Source organism: Rhinoraja longicauda, chromosome 27, assembly GCF_053455715.1.
Source record: "Rhinoraja longicauda isolate Sanriku21f chromosome 27, sRhiLon1.1, whole genome shotgun sequence".
NCBI classification, from domain to species: domain Eukaryota; kingdom Metazoa; phylum Chordata; class Chondrichthyes; order Rajiformes; family Arhynchobatidae; genus Rhinoraja; species Rhinoraja longicauda.
In genome coordinates this window covers 11995750-12013821 of record NC_135979.1, presented here as the reverse complement: position 1 = coordinate 12013821, position 18072 = coordinate 11995750, and the positions used below count along the sequence as shown (strand labels likewise).

At 38.6% G+C, this 18072-nt stretch overlaps 1 protein-coding gene across 6 annotated transcripts in view; it reads left to right on the top strand.

Annotated features, from left to right (window-relative positions):
• The window catches only part of LOC144606777 (homeobox-containing protein 1-like), a 46098-nt gene that overhangs the window by 16141 nt on the left and 11885 nt on the right, over window positions 1-18072 (top strand). For 2 of the 6 annotated variants that reach the window (XM_078423135.1, XM_078423133.1), the window contains exons 2-9: window positions 4893-4975; window positions 7096-7552; window positions 7964-8049; window positions 9115-9225; window positions 12689-12836; window positions 14617-14699; window positions 15498-15593; window positions 15974-16068. In XM_078423135.1, the coding sequence (XP_078279261.1) occupies window positions 7104-7552; window positions 7964-8049; window positions 9115-9225; window positions 12689-12836; window positions 14617-14699; window positions 15498-15593; window positions 15974-16068 (1068 nt within the window). In that variant the 5' untranslated portion in view covers window positions 4893-4975; window positions 7096-7103. Of the gene's footprint in view, window positions 1-4892; window positions 4976-7095; window positions 7553-7963; window positions 8050-9114; window positions 9226-12688; window positions 12837-14616; window positions 14700-15497; window positions 15594-15973; window positions 16089-18072 lie in introns of all 6 variants that reach the window. The other 4 variants (XM_078423136.1, XM_078423138.1, XM_078423137.1 and 1 more) reach the window with 4 other exon arrangements.

Here is an 18072-nt window from a genome sequence, read left to right as displayed (position 1 = left end):
CTTCTGACTCGCTGAGTGTTTCCAGTATTTTCTGTTTTTATACCTACTTTAGATCTTACAAGTTTATTGCAAATGCACTTCACCAATTCTGCCCACATTGTGGGGGTTCCTTGTTAGTCTCAGCTAGTTTAGTCGCAGCTAATCAGATCGGACTGCTGCACATCTTTAATGGTTGTAAAGCTTCCTTTTTCCGTGACCTAATCAAATGAATTTCAAGCAGTTTGTTAACCAGGCCAACCTGCGAATCTGTTTTTCACCACATGAATAATTTGCCCAATTTCAGACTTTTATTTACTTTTCATATCTTTTCATATTTATTTTTCATAAGCTATCTAATTCCATTTTAAAGAACATACAAATTTCTCTAATAAATTTACAGCAAAGACATTCACATTCAAAATAACCCCTGGAGACACAAGAGTCTGCAAATACTGGAATCTGGAGCAAAAAGCAATCCATTAGACAAACTCAGCGAGCCAAGCAGCATCTATAAAGAGGAAAGGAATTGCTGCTGTTTTGGGTCGAGACCCTGAATCAGGACCTGAAATGCCAACAATTCCTTTCCCCTGAACAGATGCTGCTCGGCATCATGAATTCTTCCAGCAGTTTGTTTCTTTGCTTCAAAATGTCCCTTAACTGTTTCGTGATTTTTCTAAAATTGTGCCCTTTAATTTCCATCTTGGTAACTAACAGACAGATATTGCAATCTTTTTCATCAGGATTGCAATTATGATTTTCATTTTCCAGTAAAAATCCTGATTCTATTCCAGTGAGAGTCCTGATTTCTCAAGTCATTCCTCATAACACTATCTCTTAAGCTAATGAAACAATCCTTCTCACAATCTGCTGTTGCTTTTCTTTCTTTGTTATAATCATCATTTATCATGGAAGCAACCTAACTAACGAAAGTTTTGTAGAAGATGGTCAAACAACTGTGGACGCTGGAAATCTGAAATGAAACAGAAAAAGCTGGGAACTCTCGGTAAATCAGCTAGTTTCTACCCAAAAGTTTACATGATCAGTTCAAAGACCCTCCGATGAAGGGGCTATGACTTGCCTCTTTCTCTTTCCTCAGAGGCTCTCTGATCTCTTGAGCATTTTCAGCATTTTTTTTGTTTAAGATTTTTTACGTTCCTTGTTTCATATTCTGTGCTTCTAGATTTAAAAAAGCACTGTAATTCTCTTGTCAGTTGTAGGACCAAAAAATGGGGTTGAATATTTGCAGCATCTGCAGATTGCACTTAAATCAGTTTGTTTTTTACATCAATGAAGGTGAATCACTGGGTTACCGATGTGTTGCTCATTAGTAGTCGATTCCTTGCAGGATCTCTCAAATCAAATCTAGTGGTTTATGATTCATCCAAAAACATTAAACTGGCATTTAAATGCTCACCAACGACCTTTCAAGCACCTCACCAATAGACTTTATATTGTCATAGTTTATGCATAAATACAGATGAGTGAATATTATTAAGGTTTCCAGTGATGTGTCTTCACATTCAGTAGTGCCTCGGGGCAATTTACAACTGAAATCCTCATCATTTGTGTTTCTCAATAGACGTAATATTCAGAGACTAAGCCCCTTTACAGCCTGTTATCAGTGGCTTATTGCACATTGATTATTGCACATGGTCTTGAAGTAGCAGTTATAGAAAGTTATGAACAGAGGATCAAGACATTACAAGGGAAGTGGCCAAGTGAGCAACTATTAGAGATGGCGTTAAGTCAAGAGAAAAGTAGACGTCTTTGGAACCAAACTGAAATATTATCTCAGTAGTGAGAGAATGGGAGCTGTGGAGAGAGATTCTATAACAACGGACAATAATCACTCAAGGACTGCGCATAGGCACACAATATTATCAAACAGTCTCATGAATATGGGAATATATACAGAAATTGCTGAAAACATCTCAAAGGCCAGGCAACATCTGTATAAAGAGAAACAGTTAACTTTGTTTCTTTTTGCGAAGGTGCTGCCTGACCTTTTATTTAAAACTAGACCAAGTGGACCCGTTGGGCCCAAACCTCTCCTGCATTGGTGCAGCACTCTCCCCCCTCTACCTCACCCTCCTTCCTCCCTCTCCCCCTCCCCTGCACCAATGCAGCACCCTCCTCCCCGCTGCATTGGTGCAGCACCCTTTCCTCCCCCTCCCCCCTGCTGCATTGGTGCAGCACCCTCTCCTCCCCCCAGCTGCATTGGTGCAGCACCCTCTCCCCCCCCCTTCCTCCTCCCCTCCCCCTCACCCCCCCTTTCCAATCCCCTCCCCCCCACCATCCCCCTCAACCCCACTTATCCTCCCCCCCTCCCTCCCCCCCCCCCCTCCCTAGGAGATAAAATTTAAAATGTGAATAACTTTTAAAATATAACACCAATTTCAATGAAACGTCTTCCCTTAGCACCAAAGGGACGACGGTGAGTAAGGTGGGCCTAAAATTGTCGCGCTGTCATGTACCATTTTGGCTGCAGTTCAGGAACAAACAAACAAACAAGAGTTTTAATATATCGATTTACAGCAACTGCAGTTTGAAAAATATTTTCATGATTATTGGCTTTTGTCTGAAAAAAGAGAACATGAAAGGGTGAGTGAACGTTTTGTAGGATTGATTTAGTGGGATCCATTTCAGTTGTGGACACACAACCCAAAGAAAGGTATACGACGTAGGGAGGCAGAGGGTTATTTCACCTAATTGGCATTGGAAACTGTGCTTTCAGCTACATAGGAACATAATTCTAGATTGATTCTCCAAATTTCTAAGCCTCTATCCTTTCTCTTTCCCTATGATATTCTATAAAAAATACTTTAAAAAGTACGGAAAATGTAATTTTTGACTAAAGATCTTGGACTACCAATGATTTTGAATGCAATCTCACTTGTGTGCCTTGTCTTGATCATATTATTTATGAAGAAAGGTTGCAGTCTCTTTGAAATTCCTCACTTCATGATCTCTCAAGGCTGCTGTTACTGATTTCTGCCATATCTCAGTAAGCTGCACACTATTGCTTTAGGAATAGACATGAACATTGCATGCATTGCAGTCATCTCCAAAGTACAACTATTAAATGGCTGAAGCTGTCCTTACAGTTCTCGATCCGAAATGTCACCTATTCCTTTTCTCCAGAGTTGCCGTCTGAGCCGCTGAGTTACTCCAGCTTTTTGTGTCTATCTTATAGATCTTTTCTTTGGTAGCATGGTGTATATTTTTATCGGAGTGCAATTTATCGAAGAGTTCTAATGTGTAGAAAGGAACTGCAGATGTTGGTCTATACCGAAAATAGACACAAACTGCTGGAGTAACTCAGCGGGTCAGGCAGCAATTCTGGCGAACAAGGATGGGTGATGTTTCGGGTCTGAAGAAGGGTCCCGCCCTGAAACATAACCCATCCTTTTTTTCCAGAGGCTGCCTGGCCCGCGGAGTCACTAGTACTTTGTGTCTATCATTCATAGAGTTCTTCAGAGTCATTAAGGCAGTGAAGGAGGCCATTTAGCCATTGATGCAACATTGAGAATTTGGTGAGTGGTAATTTGGTAAAATTGAGTCACTTTTTGGAATTGAACCGTGAAGTTTTCTTTACAACGTTAGTTATTAACAAGCTACCAGCCAGTTGTTAAAACTAACTGTTAATTAGACTGTCAGAAGGAATTGGGCTTATTTGATAAATATGATCATGGCTGACCTTCTAAAATCAGTACCCTGTTCCTTCTTTTTCCTCATATCCCTTGATTCCTTTAGCCCCACGAGCTAAATCTTTATCAGACCATCTTTCATGCTCCTCTATTAAAAGGAGATCAACCCTGCCTTCTGTGATCTATCCACAATGGCCCTCTGCATTGGAATCATTTCAGGAAATCTCTTTTGCAGCTTCTCCAAAGCCTACATATTTTTCCTAAAATGTGGTGCCCAGAAGTGGACACAGTGCTGTTGTTGCGGCTGAACCAATATTTTATAAAGTTTTGTCAGGACTTTATGCCTCTATTTGGTATTTATTTTATGTTCTAAAGGCAATGCCAATTTAATGCAGGTAAAAATTTGAAAGAAATTTACTCCCATCATTGTAACAATGATGATGAACAATAATCACCACATTTTTTATAAGACTATTTTGGTCTCCTAATTTGAGGAAGGACATACTTGCTATTGAGGCGGTGTGGCATAGGTTCACAAGGTTAATCCCCGGGATGGCGGGACTGTCATATGAGGAAAGATTGGGAAGACTGGGCTTGTATTCACTGGAAATCAGAAGGGTGAGAGGGGATCTTCTAAAAACATGTAAAATTATAAAAGGACTGGACAAGCTAGATGCAGGAAAAATGTTCCCATGTTGGGGGAGTCCAGAACCAGGGGCCACAGTCTAAGAATAAAGGGGAGGCCATTTAAAACGATGAGAAAAAACGTTTTCATCCAGAGAGTTGTGAATTTGTGGAATTTTCTGCCACAGAAGGCGGTAGAGGCCAATCCACTGGATGAATTTAAAATAGACTTAGATAGAGCTCCATGGGCTAGCGGAATCAAGGGATATGGGGAGAAGGCAGGCACAGGTTACAGATTGTGGATGATTAACCATGATAACCATGAATGGCAGTGCTGGCTTAAAGGGCCAAAAGGCCTCCTCCTGCACCTATTTTCTATGTTTTCTATAGAGATTATGGATGCAATGAAATAATTTCCCCACAGCAAAACCAGAGTAAACTTCAGATGATAAATCTCTTGAAATTATTAGCATTTATCTGCTGTTTGGTTTGGTCAGGTTGCAAAACTGCTCACCAGTGACAAGGGAAGAATATTTTAGGTTTGTGGCTGGGAGCCAAGTATTTGAATTTGTGGACTGGTCTCATAAATTAAGTAGGATTTACTTTTTTTTTTTTTTTTTGTCGAATTCTTTGTTTCTCAAGAAGGGGCAAGAAGATTGCAACAAATCATAATTCAAGGAGGCCCAATGTGGACAGTTGCAGTAACTGGACCCTCTGCACCTCAGGTTAGTTACTCGTTTTCTTCTGATGTTATTTTTTAAGAAGAACCATTACAATAATTAGTGACACAGTATGCATTGATGCATGATTTGGTGCTTTTTGTGCAAGTGTGATAACAGTAGTGTGATGTTGCTTGGGGTGACACTTCATATTTAACAGTCAGTTGCAGCATGGAACAGTGGCTAGAGCTCCTGACTTAACAAATATTTCATCTGTGTGGAATACCAACTGTACCACAGACATCTGAAATTGTTGCACTGGTCATCCCGCGGGGCCTTCCATCGCCTGGCGCGGCTCAGCCGCGGGACTTAGCTGCGCACGGTACGGCCGCGGGGCCTTCCATCGCCCGGCTCGGCCGCGGGATGTTTCAGCGCCCGGTGCGACTCGGCCGCGGGGACTTGGGTGTGGGGAAGAGAGCGGAAGTTTTGTTGCCTCCATCACAGTGAGGGGGTGTTTGGAGTCACTGTAATTGATGTTTGTGTTGGGGTTATGTGTCTTGTGTTCTTTTTTTTTGTGTGACTGCTGGTAACGTAATTTCGTTCGGTACCTCGGTACCGAATGACAAATAAAGCTCTGTATTCTGTATTCAGTGTCGACTTTTTAAAACAATATGTTTCTATAATTCAGAGTTAAAGCAACAGTTAATGTTTAGCTTGATATTATTTTCCCTTACATTTTTGGTCCAAGCCTCATTCGCTTGGTGCATTTTAGTGCAAGGGTGAGTATAATCTACAGCCAAGGTAGTTTTACAAATGTCAGTAGAAAGATCCAGTTAGTGTCCGAGTTGAGGCGGATAGCCAGAAACAAACAGAAATCCAAAGCTTTTTTTGTGATAGTTCGCTCCAGTACTGTGTACTAGCTCCTCTCAAAAGTAAAAAATTAGATTGATATACAGCAGCAAAATTTGTCACGTGAATTGTTATATGCGTACTGGCACCTTTTGGCTACGAATAAAGCATTGCGGAAATCTACCAGTTCAGTTGCACACCAATGGCAATTTGTGTAATTCACTTAGACATTGAATAAGTAAAATGAATTTTAAAACATAGTTGCTGGACTGTAATGTAACTGGGGCTGGGGATTTGATGCAGTGATGACAACTTCTTCAAGCATGTTTTATCTGCAAAGTGGAACATTAATAGGTGAAAAAAGTTACTTTTATATTTGACCTTTTTTATTACGCAAATACTCATTCAAAATTACCTTTTTAGATAAGAATGAACACTTTAAAATAATTGAGCAACAATATTGAATATAAAACAGCTGGGAATAATGATGTGGAACATCATAATGAAAGAATGTGGTCAAAAGATATTTTAGGCTGCTGATCCAGTAGTCACTGCGAGTTGAATTTGCTCTCTCTTCATCCCATTTCCGACAACATTGGTTCCCAAGATGTGTATCAGTGTATTAGTAGTTGATACTGCTTGATGCACTCTTGGATCAGTGTAGACAAACATCAATCTTGTACTATCATGCTTTCTGTAGACAGCCTCCAAATGTCCATATATGAAGAATTGGGAAACTACCCATGTTTTGATATTTCTTATGTAATCAGACCAACCAAATACATCAGCTCTTTTATCCTGGATGTCATTTGATCTGTGGAGTGCTTCCAGCATTTTGTCATTTAGATTTTCAGCAACTGCAGTACCTGCTTGTAGGAACATGTAGCTGACAAACTAGAAATATATGGCCATCTCTGTATTGGATTTTGGCTGGGCAAAGCAAGATTTCTGTACTTGTATACTTAAGTACAAACGTTATTAAGCTTCTAATTTTCCTGAAGAACTGATAGCACAGTTGGTTGTTTGCCATGTCTTGAGTAAAATTGCTCAGGGAGTGATGGAGGTCAGCAATTTAAGAAACAGCAAAAATAACTTTGAATTAATGAAAATGATTTGAAGAATGTATATAATGTAGACACGAGGATCTGCAGATGCTGGAATCATGCAAAAAACACAACGTGCTGCAGTAACTCAATGGGTCAGGGAGTGTCTCTGGAGACATGGATAAGTGACAGTTTGAGTCGGGAGCATTCTTCAGACTCAATATAATGTAGTAGTTGGACAAGTCCAAGCCTGGTGTCTACCTGACCACTGATCTGTTATATTTTTCTTTGCAGATGACATCATGTCTTACTACAATGATGAGCCTCGATACACCATTGAACAAATTGATCTTCTCCAACGCCTGCGCCGATCCGGAATGACTAAACATGAAATCATTCATGCACTTGAAACAATGGAACGTCTTGATCAGGAACAAAATGAAAAGTTTGTTAGGCGGCCCAACTACAGTAGTAACTATGGCAACAATGTTTCTGCATCCTCTTCAACTGCTTCTGCTGCTACACAAACACAAAGTATTGCGCAATCACCCTCACCTAGTAATAGCTACGACACATCGCCTCCACCCTACAATGCAAGCCACACTGGACGAGAAAGCATGGCGAGCGAGAGACTTGTTGCCAGTGGAACATTATCTCCACGGTATCAGAACAGTGGCAGTCAGAGATCATATAGTTTTGACACAGGAGACGATGATGCAGACTTGGAGGAGAAGGTGGAGGAGTACATGAGGTAATGTGATTAAATAAATGTTGAGAATAATGTCACCTTGTCATAATGCGCCACGTGCTAAAACATCATGGATTGGGTCGCGTCCATGAATCTTAGTCTGAGTTTTATTTTTTCTTGGTTAGCTTATTTTAGAGGAATTGCAATGTAGAAAGAGGTGTTTCCATTTTAGGGAGAGAGAACAGAAAACGCGATGTCGTCTGAATTGCATCACTTATTGGCCATTGAAGGGACAGCGTTGATGGTGGCAATGTATTAAATGGAATCCATGACCAGAATCGGCTTGTTTGCCAGCTGCAAGGAACCAGGTGGGGATGAGCTGTCTTAAAATGGGGAGTGGGGTGGGGGATCTTGTGGTGATAGGAATGATAGGAGGTAAACAAACTTTGAAAATAAAAGCATTTTTCCCCGCAGAAGAGACAGCAATGCAGTAAAAGAAGAAATCAAAGCATTTTTAGCCAATCGGAGGATTTCTCAGGCCGTAGTTGGGCAAGTCACAGGTAAGGGCAGAAAGTGTCAATGAAATGAGTTACTCTTGAGAATTTTTATATTATTTGTGATTGTAATTTTATTATCTGTAATTTAATGTTATTCCTGTTTCCTCCTGAAACAGGAAATAACATTAAATTAAAATCACTAAACTGTTTGTCATAGGAATGATGATTCTTTTAACATGATACTGAGCATTCTTAGTTTTTCTTTCATCTTTCAAATAGTTGAACTATTCATTCAAATAGTTCTTGAACATCAGCAAGGCTAAAAGTAATAGAAAATTACTTCTTTATCATTTAAAATATCTGATATTTTAAAATGCAACATTTGAAGTATTACTGTGGTTAGTAAAACGTGAAATAATTCTATTTTAATAGATCTCAATTGATACTGTGCACGGTTTACCCTTTGTCTTCCTATTACTGTTCTGTCTTTTTATTCATTTTTTTCTCTCATATTTCTTATCAGATTGTTGATGCTGGTTAGTGTGATCAGATGAGGGCAAGGGTTACTCGCCAATACACTATCCTGTGATGTTGGGAAACACAGCTTGCAATGCTTGAGTTCCACCTTCCTTCCACACTGGGTTCACCTTTCCTTTTGCTTTCTCCCTACTCTTTCTGTAGTGACTCCTCTCCTGTTTCTCATCGCCTCCTTTTGTCCTATTTTATGTAAAGTGCTACAGGCACTTTTTCCTTAATTACTGTGCACTCATAGGTTTGGGGATCCCTAGAATACGTAGAAATTTGGGACTTAAGATATGAGGCAAAATAATCGCAGTAGATATTGGTTGCAATTTTAAAATGTCTGTGTGGCAACTTCAAGAAAGTAATAGTGTGACAGTTATTCAATACTAACCCAAGTCATATGTCAACAGTTTTGAACCCTAAATGTTTAATAATTGGGGGTATGAGTGAGACAGAATTTACTCTGAAAACATTTTTACATAGGTTAAAACTTTACTTTTGCTCTTGGTTCCCACCCACTCATAATTCCCTCCATTTTGGAAGAAAATAAATTGAATTATTGTGTGCTTATTTTGAAATCTCTAATAATTGTATTTTTTAATACAGGTATTAGCCAAAGCTACATATCTCAATGGCTGTTGCAGCAGGGTCTTGATATGAGTGAGCCCAAGAAGAGGGCATTTTATAGGTGGTATCTTCTAGAAAAAAATAGTCCAGGTGGGTTATATTCAGATGAGGTTATCTGTATTTGTAGATGACATGGTTGAGTAGTGCCAAAGAAAAATCCTTTGATTTTTCATCATTTTTCCTTTTGAGAGTCCAGTACTTTTATTTTGGGATGTTAATGGATGGGATTATAATATTGAGTAAGAACAAGGATATAATTAAGCTTCAACGGGATGCATGCATGCTGAGAAAATGGGCAACAGCAGGGCAGCTAGAATGTAATTAGAAAAAAGATGAATTTATCCTATTTGGTGCACAAAACAAAAGTGTGCACCAAATAGGCAAAGTTAATGCATAAAGGGAAAGGGACACAACTCACTGAGGCAATTAGAGTATTTAAGTTAAGAAGTGAGGATGTCACCGCAATTATAAAGAGTGCAGTGAGATTGTCACTGAACATGTGCGCACTATAATCTCCTAATCTTAAAAAATAAACTTTCAATAAAGGGAGGGAAGATTCATATCCTGGACAGTTTCATATGATTTGCCATAAGAAGACAGAATGAGTCAATCAGGCCTATATTCGATGAGGATAACTCAATGGATGAAAAAGTCATGAATTGGAGAATTAGGACAAAGGATGGTGAATCTTTAAAAAATTCTACCTGGAAGGGCTATGGAGACACGATCTTTAAGTTTATTCAAAGTGGAGATCGATAGATTTCTGAACATTAAGAGAATTGAGCAAAATGCAGGAAAATGGCAATGAGATACATGAACTTGTACACCAGAGTCAAAGGGTAAAGTGGCCTAGACACAAGGCTGGTTTACGGAAAAAAACACAATGTGCTGGAGTAATTCAGCAGATCAAGCAGCATCTCAGGAGAACGTGGATAGGTGACGTTTCTGAAGAGGAAGGGACCCGACCTTAAATGTCATCTATCCATGTTCTGTAGAGATGCTGTCTGACCAGCTGAATAACTCCAGTAAAATGGCCTACTCCTGTTTCTATTTCTTGTGTTTTCATGTTCTTAAATAATTAACAAACTGGAAGAATAAATGAACTTGTAATTGCTTGGGAAGCAAATTTAACCTGAAAATTAACTAACGTTTTGACGGACATTTCAGAGTTGCCTGAGTCAGAATACATGTCCATCAAACCCTTCAGTAACTTAGCAAGCTTATTATCTAAACATTTCAAAGCGTTTAGATGAGTAGACTTCTGCAAAGCTCCACTCTCACGTGGTCTGAAAAAGCAGCAGAGCACAGTAGGCAGAGGTCAGTAAAAAATTCAGACATTTTATTAAAAAAACAAAATAAACAATGCTAGAACATATTCTGCACTAAATGGTTTCTCTTTGAAAAATTAATATGCAGAATGGGAGCATTTAGCAAATTATATCTGTGCTGGTTGAAAGAACTACCAGCCTAATTTACCCATCCTGCACTAGGAAGGACCTTGCAGGTCACAGCGTTTCAACTATATGTCTCCTGCACCCTTGTAATGAGGTTTTCATCTGCTACTACCTTTCAGGCAGTGAATTCCAGACTCTCACTATCCTCTGATCGAAAATACTTTTCAACTCCCCTTTAATCTTTCAACCAATTTCAGTAAAAAATGAATAATCAGTAAAAAACTGATTATCCAGCACATTGTTGACGGGATTGCTTCATTAAGTGGCACTACAGAGTTAACATCAGGGCAGTGCTGTGGGAACCCCGAGCTGACATTCGGGAGCACTGCGGAAATCCTGACCCAACGATGGGACAGTGCTGAGTGATCTCTTCGGCTAGAATTGGGATAGTGCCGATGGAGCTCCCCGTCCTCCATCATAACAGCTAGATATTGCTCTCTGTTCAGAAGCTGGATTTTAGCTTCCTTTTAAGAAATGTTAATTCACTCAGGTGAGGATGATTTACTGATGCATAATGGAATGTGTTACATTGACAATTACATTAATATAATAGATCGATGTAGATAATAGGGAGTTTCTGAGTCAACATGAGGTCAGCTGCATAATTGATACACGTGTTGTATAAAAGAGCTTTTACTGCAATTTTAAATTCCATGCCACCTTAATTTTTGACCTCTCTGTTCAGGGAAATAGGTTCATTCTAGATTATCTTGGCTTGTACTTGCTTGAGTTTAGAGTGCAGAGGTCTTTGAGTTCTTTAAATGATAAAAATGAGACAGGAGGAATAGGTAGGGAAAATGTTCATCTATATCTGGAGAAAAATCCCAGAACTAGTGCATATACACTTAAACTAAAGCTAGCATATTTGACAATTAATCAAGAAGTAAATGCAATTTTCTTCTCTCTTTCTTCCTTGTCGACATCTGTAATGAATGAAGCACTCCGTTTCTATGGAATAGGCCTTTTGAGCAATGTTGAAAAGTACTTATCATGCAGGGGGCACACCTTGAACGTGCAAATGGGGCTGAGCCACAGCAAGTTCAGTCTAGCAACTGACAGTCCATCCCGTTCTACCATGAATAATTTAACGACAAGTTCCTCTGTTTCATTTATCAGCCCATCCACAGATACTCTATATCAGAAAAGACTGTTTGACTTACTGGATTGCTTCTTGCTGACTAATTGCTGATGGGATAGATGACACTGATTTAGTTGGGCAGCAGGAGGGCCCAGCTCTGTGAACTGTGTGCCTCTTCCAATCTGGTGCCACACTCATCACACTGGGCCAACAACAGAACTATAAGGATGATATTGGTCTTATTTATTCACAAAATGCTGGAGTAACTCAGCAGGTCAGGCAGCATCTCAGGAAAGAAGGAATGGGTGACGTTTCGGGTCGAGACCCTTCTTCAGACTGAAGACTTCATATTGGTCTTATTGGTGTTTTAATGTATAGACGATGGGTTGATTGTCTTCCTATGCTGTAACAATTCTGCGATCTATCTTTAAGGAAAACATTTGCTTTAAAATGAAAAGGAACATGTACATTATGCAGTTAATAACTAATTCCCACCAAGTAGAGTTTAGAAAATTGAAGTTGTTTCTGATCCATGGTACCTTTTGTTTCCTTTTGACAACAAGAGTGTGGAAGGAACCCATACACGTCCAGCACAAATGGCAAAGTCCTTCAGCTATCGATCGCTGATCCCCTCTGACTATTAGAACACAGTAGTGGAGATTGAAACATATAAAATAGCTGTATCCACTTACAGATCATGTTGTCTTCCATAAAAATACAAATCAAATGCTTTTATAACTTTTATAACAGTTTAATAACTTGTAATTATGCAGACAAAATTATATCATGCTTCATAATGCAAGATATAGTTTGATAATTGGAAAAAAAACCTGTTGGAGACAAACATTCCATCAATTAATTTGTTTCACTGCATTACATATTCTATGGACAATGTCAATTTTCTTATCATGTAAAACTCAACTATCTTCCATCATGTCGAAAATGTTTGAAATAATTTAGAAAAAAACAACTTAAACATAACACATGATCAATAGTATTTCTTTTTATCCATTTTATTCAGGAGCAACTTTAAGTATGAGGCCTGTTTCAACCACAACAACAGAAGATCCTGAATGGCGATCAAATGTCAGCCCGGTGACTGGAAACTTTCGTCTCAGAAGAGGAAGTAGATTTACCTGGCGCAAAGAGTGCCTGTCTGTCATGGAAAGGTTAGTAGGAGGAAGGACTTACTCATACTATGTATATTTAGCATTGTTTCCCATATTAATCTGGGTTGGATAAAAAATATTAAGTTTCCAACTGCTAACCAACAAGTGGCGTGTTTGCTGTTTTGGAACAAAGGCGAATAAAAGTTGATTTTGTATCCAGATTTTCATAAGAAGAGCAAGCAATGAGCCATTATTAATGATTTTGCTCCATTTAAGGTATTTTGCAACAAGGGAAGAACTAAGGGGTAAAAATACAGAGATAAATTACAATTTGTCACCTAAATCTGGTTGTCAATTGTCATGACAGTGGCTGAATGCACTTTGTGTCTCAAAAGCACAAAATCATTGAAACATAGCATTAAATTAGGCTATTCACACCCATTATATTTGTGCCTCTTATCGACTCTCATTGCCTTTTAAGTGGTACCAATTATCATGGTAGTGGTTATGTTTTAAACGTGATGGTGACTTCCTCTTGACCACCCTTTCAGACACCCACGTCATGCGTGAAAAATAATTTCCTTAACTCCCCTCCAATCCTTCTAGAAAAATTCTTAAATCTTTGTCCTCCAGTTATTAGTATCCCAGGTAATAAAAGTAGGCTCCCCGATCACTGATTCTGTCACCTTAATTTTATAGACATCAATTTAATCTGTCCTCAGCCTTCTGTATTCCAAAGCATCCACAGTGACCAGGACAGATTGATAATAGCAAAAACTCCGGCCTGTCAACTAGTTAACATTTTAAAGAGATCCTTTCACTTTAAACAGTTAAAAATAATCAGAGAAACCCCTGTGGAACAGTAAACCTTCTTTGCATTAGATGCAAATACTGGAAATCTGAAACAAAAACAGAAACACGAAAGAATTTAGGAAGCATCTGCAGAGAGAGAAACAGAGCCAGTTCTTCAGATCTGAGGCCCTTGGTCAGAGAGCTGCATTATTTGTATCAGACGACATGTGTAGGAAGGAACTGCAGATGCTGGTTTAAATCAAAGAAACCCTTCAGAAGGGTCTCAAACCGAAACAGCACCCATTCCTTCTCTCCAGACATGCTGCCTGACCCGCTGAGTTACTCCAGCATTTAGTGTCTATCTTATTTGTATCAGAGCCTGGAAATAATTGAAGAAATGCTTGTCAGATTGGCCAGACAGATTGAGCTGTTGACACAATTGGCGCAGTGGTAGAGCTGCTGCCTCACAATGCCAGAGACCTGGGTTTGATCCTGACTATAGATGCTGCCTGTGCGGAGTTTGTATATTACTCCCTGTGACCGAGTGGTTTTCTTCCCGGTGCTATGGTTTCCTCCCCCATTGCAGAGACATGCAGGTTTGTAGGTTATTTGGCTTCTGTAAATTGTCCCTAGTGTATGGGATGCGAAAGTGCGATAACGTAGAACTAGTGTACTAGTGTAGATGGTTGGCGTGGACACGGTGGGCCTGTTTCAACGCTGTATTTCTAAACTCTAAATAAGAGATCTCATTTAGCTGTGAACTTGTTTTGTATGATGTGATGTGTCTTTATATCTCGGCCACTTTGACGGAATTTGTGCCTCAAACTTCTGACTTACTCGAAAAAACATTTGAGAACTCAATTTACCTCACAGGTGGAGGTTGAACTTTATCCAACCACCTCATGTTTACCAATAACAAATTTCACATTAAAGTGTCAAAGCATTTCAATATTCTTCTGATTCAACAGCAGTGATCCAAATATTAAAATTAAAATATGCCTGCTTCAAAAATTGTATCCTTGTATTTTTCCATTCCAATACCTTGCAGTTATTTTGGTGAAAATCAGTACCCGGATGAGTCAAAACGCGAGGAAATTGCAAACGCTTGCAATACAGTGATACAGAAACCAGGTATGAGCACCTGCAGCCATTCATCATTTGCAGTTTTTTTTAATAAAAGCAAGAAATCATTGAGAAAAATTCATGAAGTGACCAGTTTAATTTATGAGGTGTTGCAAACACCATTATAGTACACAGCAGTATGTCTTATTAATGAAAATAGGATTAGTGGAAAGGCACTTTTTTGAAAATTATCTGCATAATATTTATACAACAAACTTTGTAGATTTCCAAATGAATTATATTGTTTGTGGAAAGATATATAATTGATATATTGGCAAAAATGTTATGTCTGTGATGTAATTAGTATTTTGGGAGAAATATTAATCCGAGTTGTTATTTTAAACATTGATGTGCAAAGCTGTTAACTCCCACACAAAGATGCATTTAAATTTCTTTAGCAACAGATTTTTTTTTTAATTAATTGCTCCAATAAAAGTACATTTTCAAAAACAATTATGGATTTAATGTGGGTAATCATTTGAAGTCTGCTATCTTTGGGTAACTTAAGAATGGGAACAATTGGCTGAGACTTTTAATAAAACTGATATCTTCAATTCAATAATATGATATACAAGGTTATGAATGACCTGACTTACAGAAATCCAACTTTACACAAATTTTCCCATACAATTTAAAAGCAGTTTTCATGCTAGTAATAATAATAATGCAATTATTCAATTTTCTTACTATCGAGTTTGGTTATTAAAAAATAGAAAGATGGTGACACTGGTTAATTGCAGTACGAGCTTTATCTATTTATTGTGATTTTTGTTTTAATACCTATCTTTCCCAATATTTTTTATTCAGGAAAAAAACTATCAGAGTTTGAGCGAGTTACTCCTCTGAAAGTGTATAACTGGTTTGCCAATCGTCGGAAGGAGATGAAGAGAAGAGCAAACATAGGTAAGGCAATTAGAAAGCTTTTGGCGATAAGGACGATCGATTAAAAATGATTGGCGTAACTATTGAAACCTCAACCAGAATTATTATTTAAAAACTTTACTGCCCATAGGATACTTGCTTCACACCATAAGACATAGGTCACACCATAAGTTCCAAGTTCAGTCAGCACTCACGCATCTTATTCCAGCCAAGGTGACAGGAAGGACACAACGATTTGGACTCAGCACCTTCTTGGATTCTATTCATTACTGCTTTCTCATCACCCTGCAAAAAAAGCATACTTTATTGCATATAGTTTTTCTTTTCTTTTGTAAGATACTTAAATGTAGTCATTCTTTTCAAAAGTTAAGTTTAGTTTCTGATCAATCTTCTTTTCAAAGAAGCAGCAATCCTGGAGAGTCATGGGATTGACGTGCAGAGTCCTGGTGGACATTCCAATAGTGATGACATTGAGGTCAACGACTACTGTGAGCAAGTGAGTCACGACTATTAGAGGTTAGAACTACAAAAGTTACTTCTTTAAATCTTTCTCATTTTATCCAGGAATGTTAAATAAATATGTTATAAACAATTTATTATTAACCTCTAGCCTATTATCTAAATCTATTTGCATGTTTACACACTAAAAGGTTTAACCGTAGATAATTTAAGGTCAAGCTGAAATCATTTTTTTATTGGTAGGTATTGACAAGAATGCTGTGAATCTGCACCGTATTTCTAAAGATGGTTTTACTGTCTTGCTATGTAGTGAAACCATAAAGGATTTTAATGCATAGGAAGGAACTGCAGAAGAAATGGCAATAGGGACATTTTAGTTTTATTGCAAAGCTTTGAAATAACTTGGATAAGATGCAAATCTATATTTTTTAAAACAAAAGTAGATATTGATATTTTAAAATATAAAGACACATGGTGGTAGGAGATGATTTTTCAGAGCTCAGCATGACCTTATGTAGAGGAAACTTGAAAGAATAGCGTTTATTAATAAAATGTGGTCAGTACCAAATGTTAACTTCATAGAAAGATGTTGGATTGAGTAGTAGAAACTCTGACTTTTGGGGTGTTGTGTTCTGTACCATTGTGCAGTCGCTGATTGTAGTCACTGACCTCTACATTGTGATTAATGGTGAGAAGTGGCCACAAAATCAGGAGAGATATGATGTATTTCACATTTAAATATCCTCAAAGTTGATGTTCATGCATAACTAACGACAAGTTATAAACTAGTTGATGAACAATCACACTCAAACACACCAGCTGTCAAAGATGGCACTTATATTGAATATTTATGAATGCCTTTAACGTGCAAAATCTTTTTGGATATGTTTGGGATATGTTTTAAAAAAACACCTTTAAAAATAATTTAAACATTCAAACTAACTAAATTACATGTTAAAAAAAGCTCCACTTCTCTCCCATTAGCAAATGGGTTTGTTGCAATTAGACCAGGTTAAACATGAAAGTTGGGATGCTTTTGCCATCCTTTGGACCATGAAGAATCCACAGGAGCAGCCAGGAGTGCAGGTAGCAGGGTGCAACGTTGCTGAGTTTCTGTTCTCACTATAACTGGGCAACACTCATGGAGTAATGCACGTACGTCCCAGCATTGGTGCAAACGTTTGCCTATCGGTTGATACAATTAACCAGAATGTGCTATAACGTTCAGTACACTATGGTGCAGAAGAGGATTGGAACCTGGACAGTCTGTGGTCGAAACAATCTATTCCACTACACCTACAACACTTGCAGCTACTGGACAATGTGCAATGTTGTCCAGGTATGTCCTGGTTACAAAAAGCCTACTCAGATATAGCATGCTTCCATCTTGGATGGATCATCATAGAAACATAGAAAATAGGTGTAGGAGGAGGTCATTTGACCCTTCGAGCCAACACCACCATTCATTGTTATCAAGTCTGATCATCCGCAATCAGTAACCCGTGCCTGCCTTCTCCCCATATCCCTTGCTTCCGCTAGCCCCTAGAGCTCTAACTAACTCTCTTTTAAATCCATCCAGTGAATTGGCCTCTACTGCCTTCTGTGGCAGAGAATTCCACAAATTCACAACTCTCTGGGTGAAAAAGATTTTTTCTTACCTCAGTTTTAAATAGCCTCCCCTTTATTCTTAGACTGTGGCCCCTGGTTCTGGACTCCCCCAACATTGGGAACATTTTTCCTGCATCTAGCTTGTCCGGTCCTTTTATAATTTTATATGTTTCTATAAGATCCTCTCTCATCCGTCGATATTTCAGTGAATACAAGCCCAGTCTTTCCAATCTTTCCTCATATGACAGTTCCGCCATCCCGGGGATTAACCTCGTGAACCGACGCTGCACTGCCTCAATAGCAAGGATGTCCTTCCTCAAATTAGGAGACCAAAACTGCACACAATACTCCAGATGTGGTCTCACCAGGGCCTTGTACAACTGCAGAAGGCCCTCTTTACTCCTATACTCAAATCCTCTCGTTATGAAGGCCA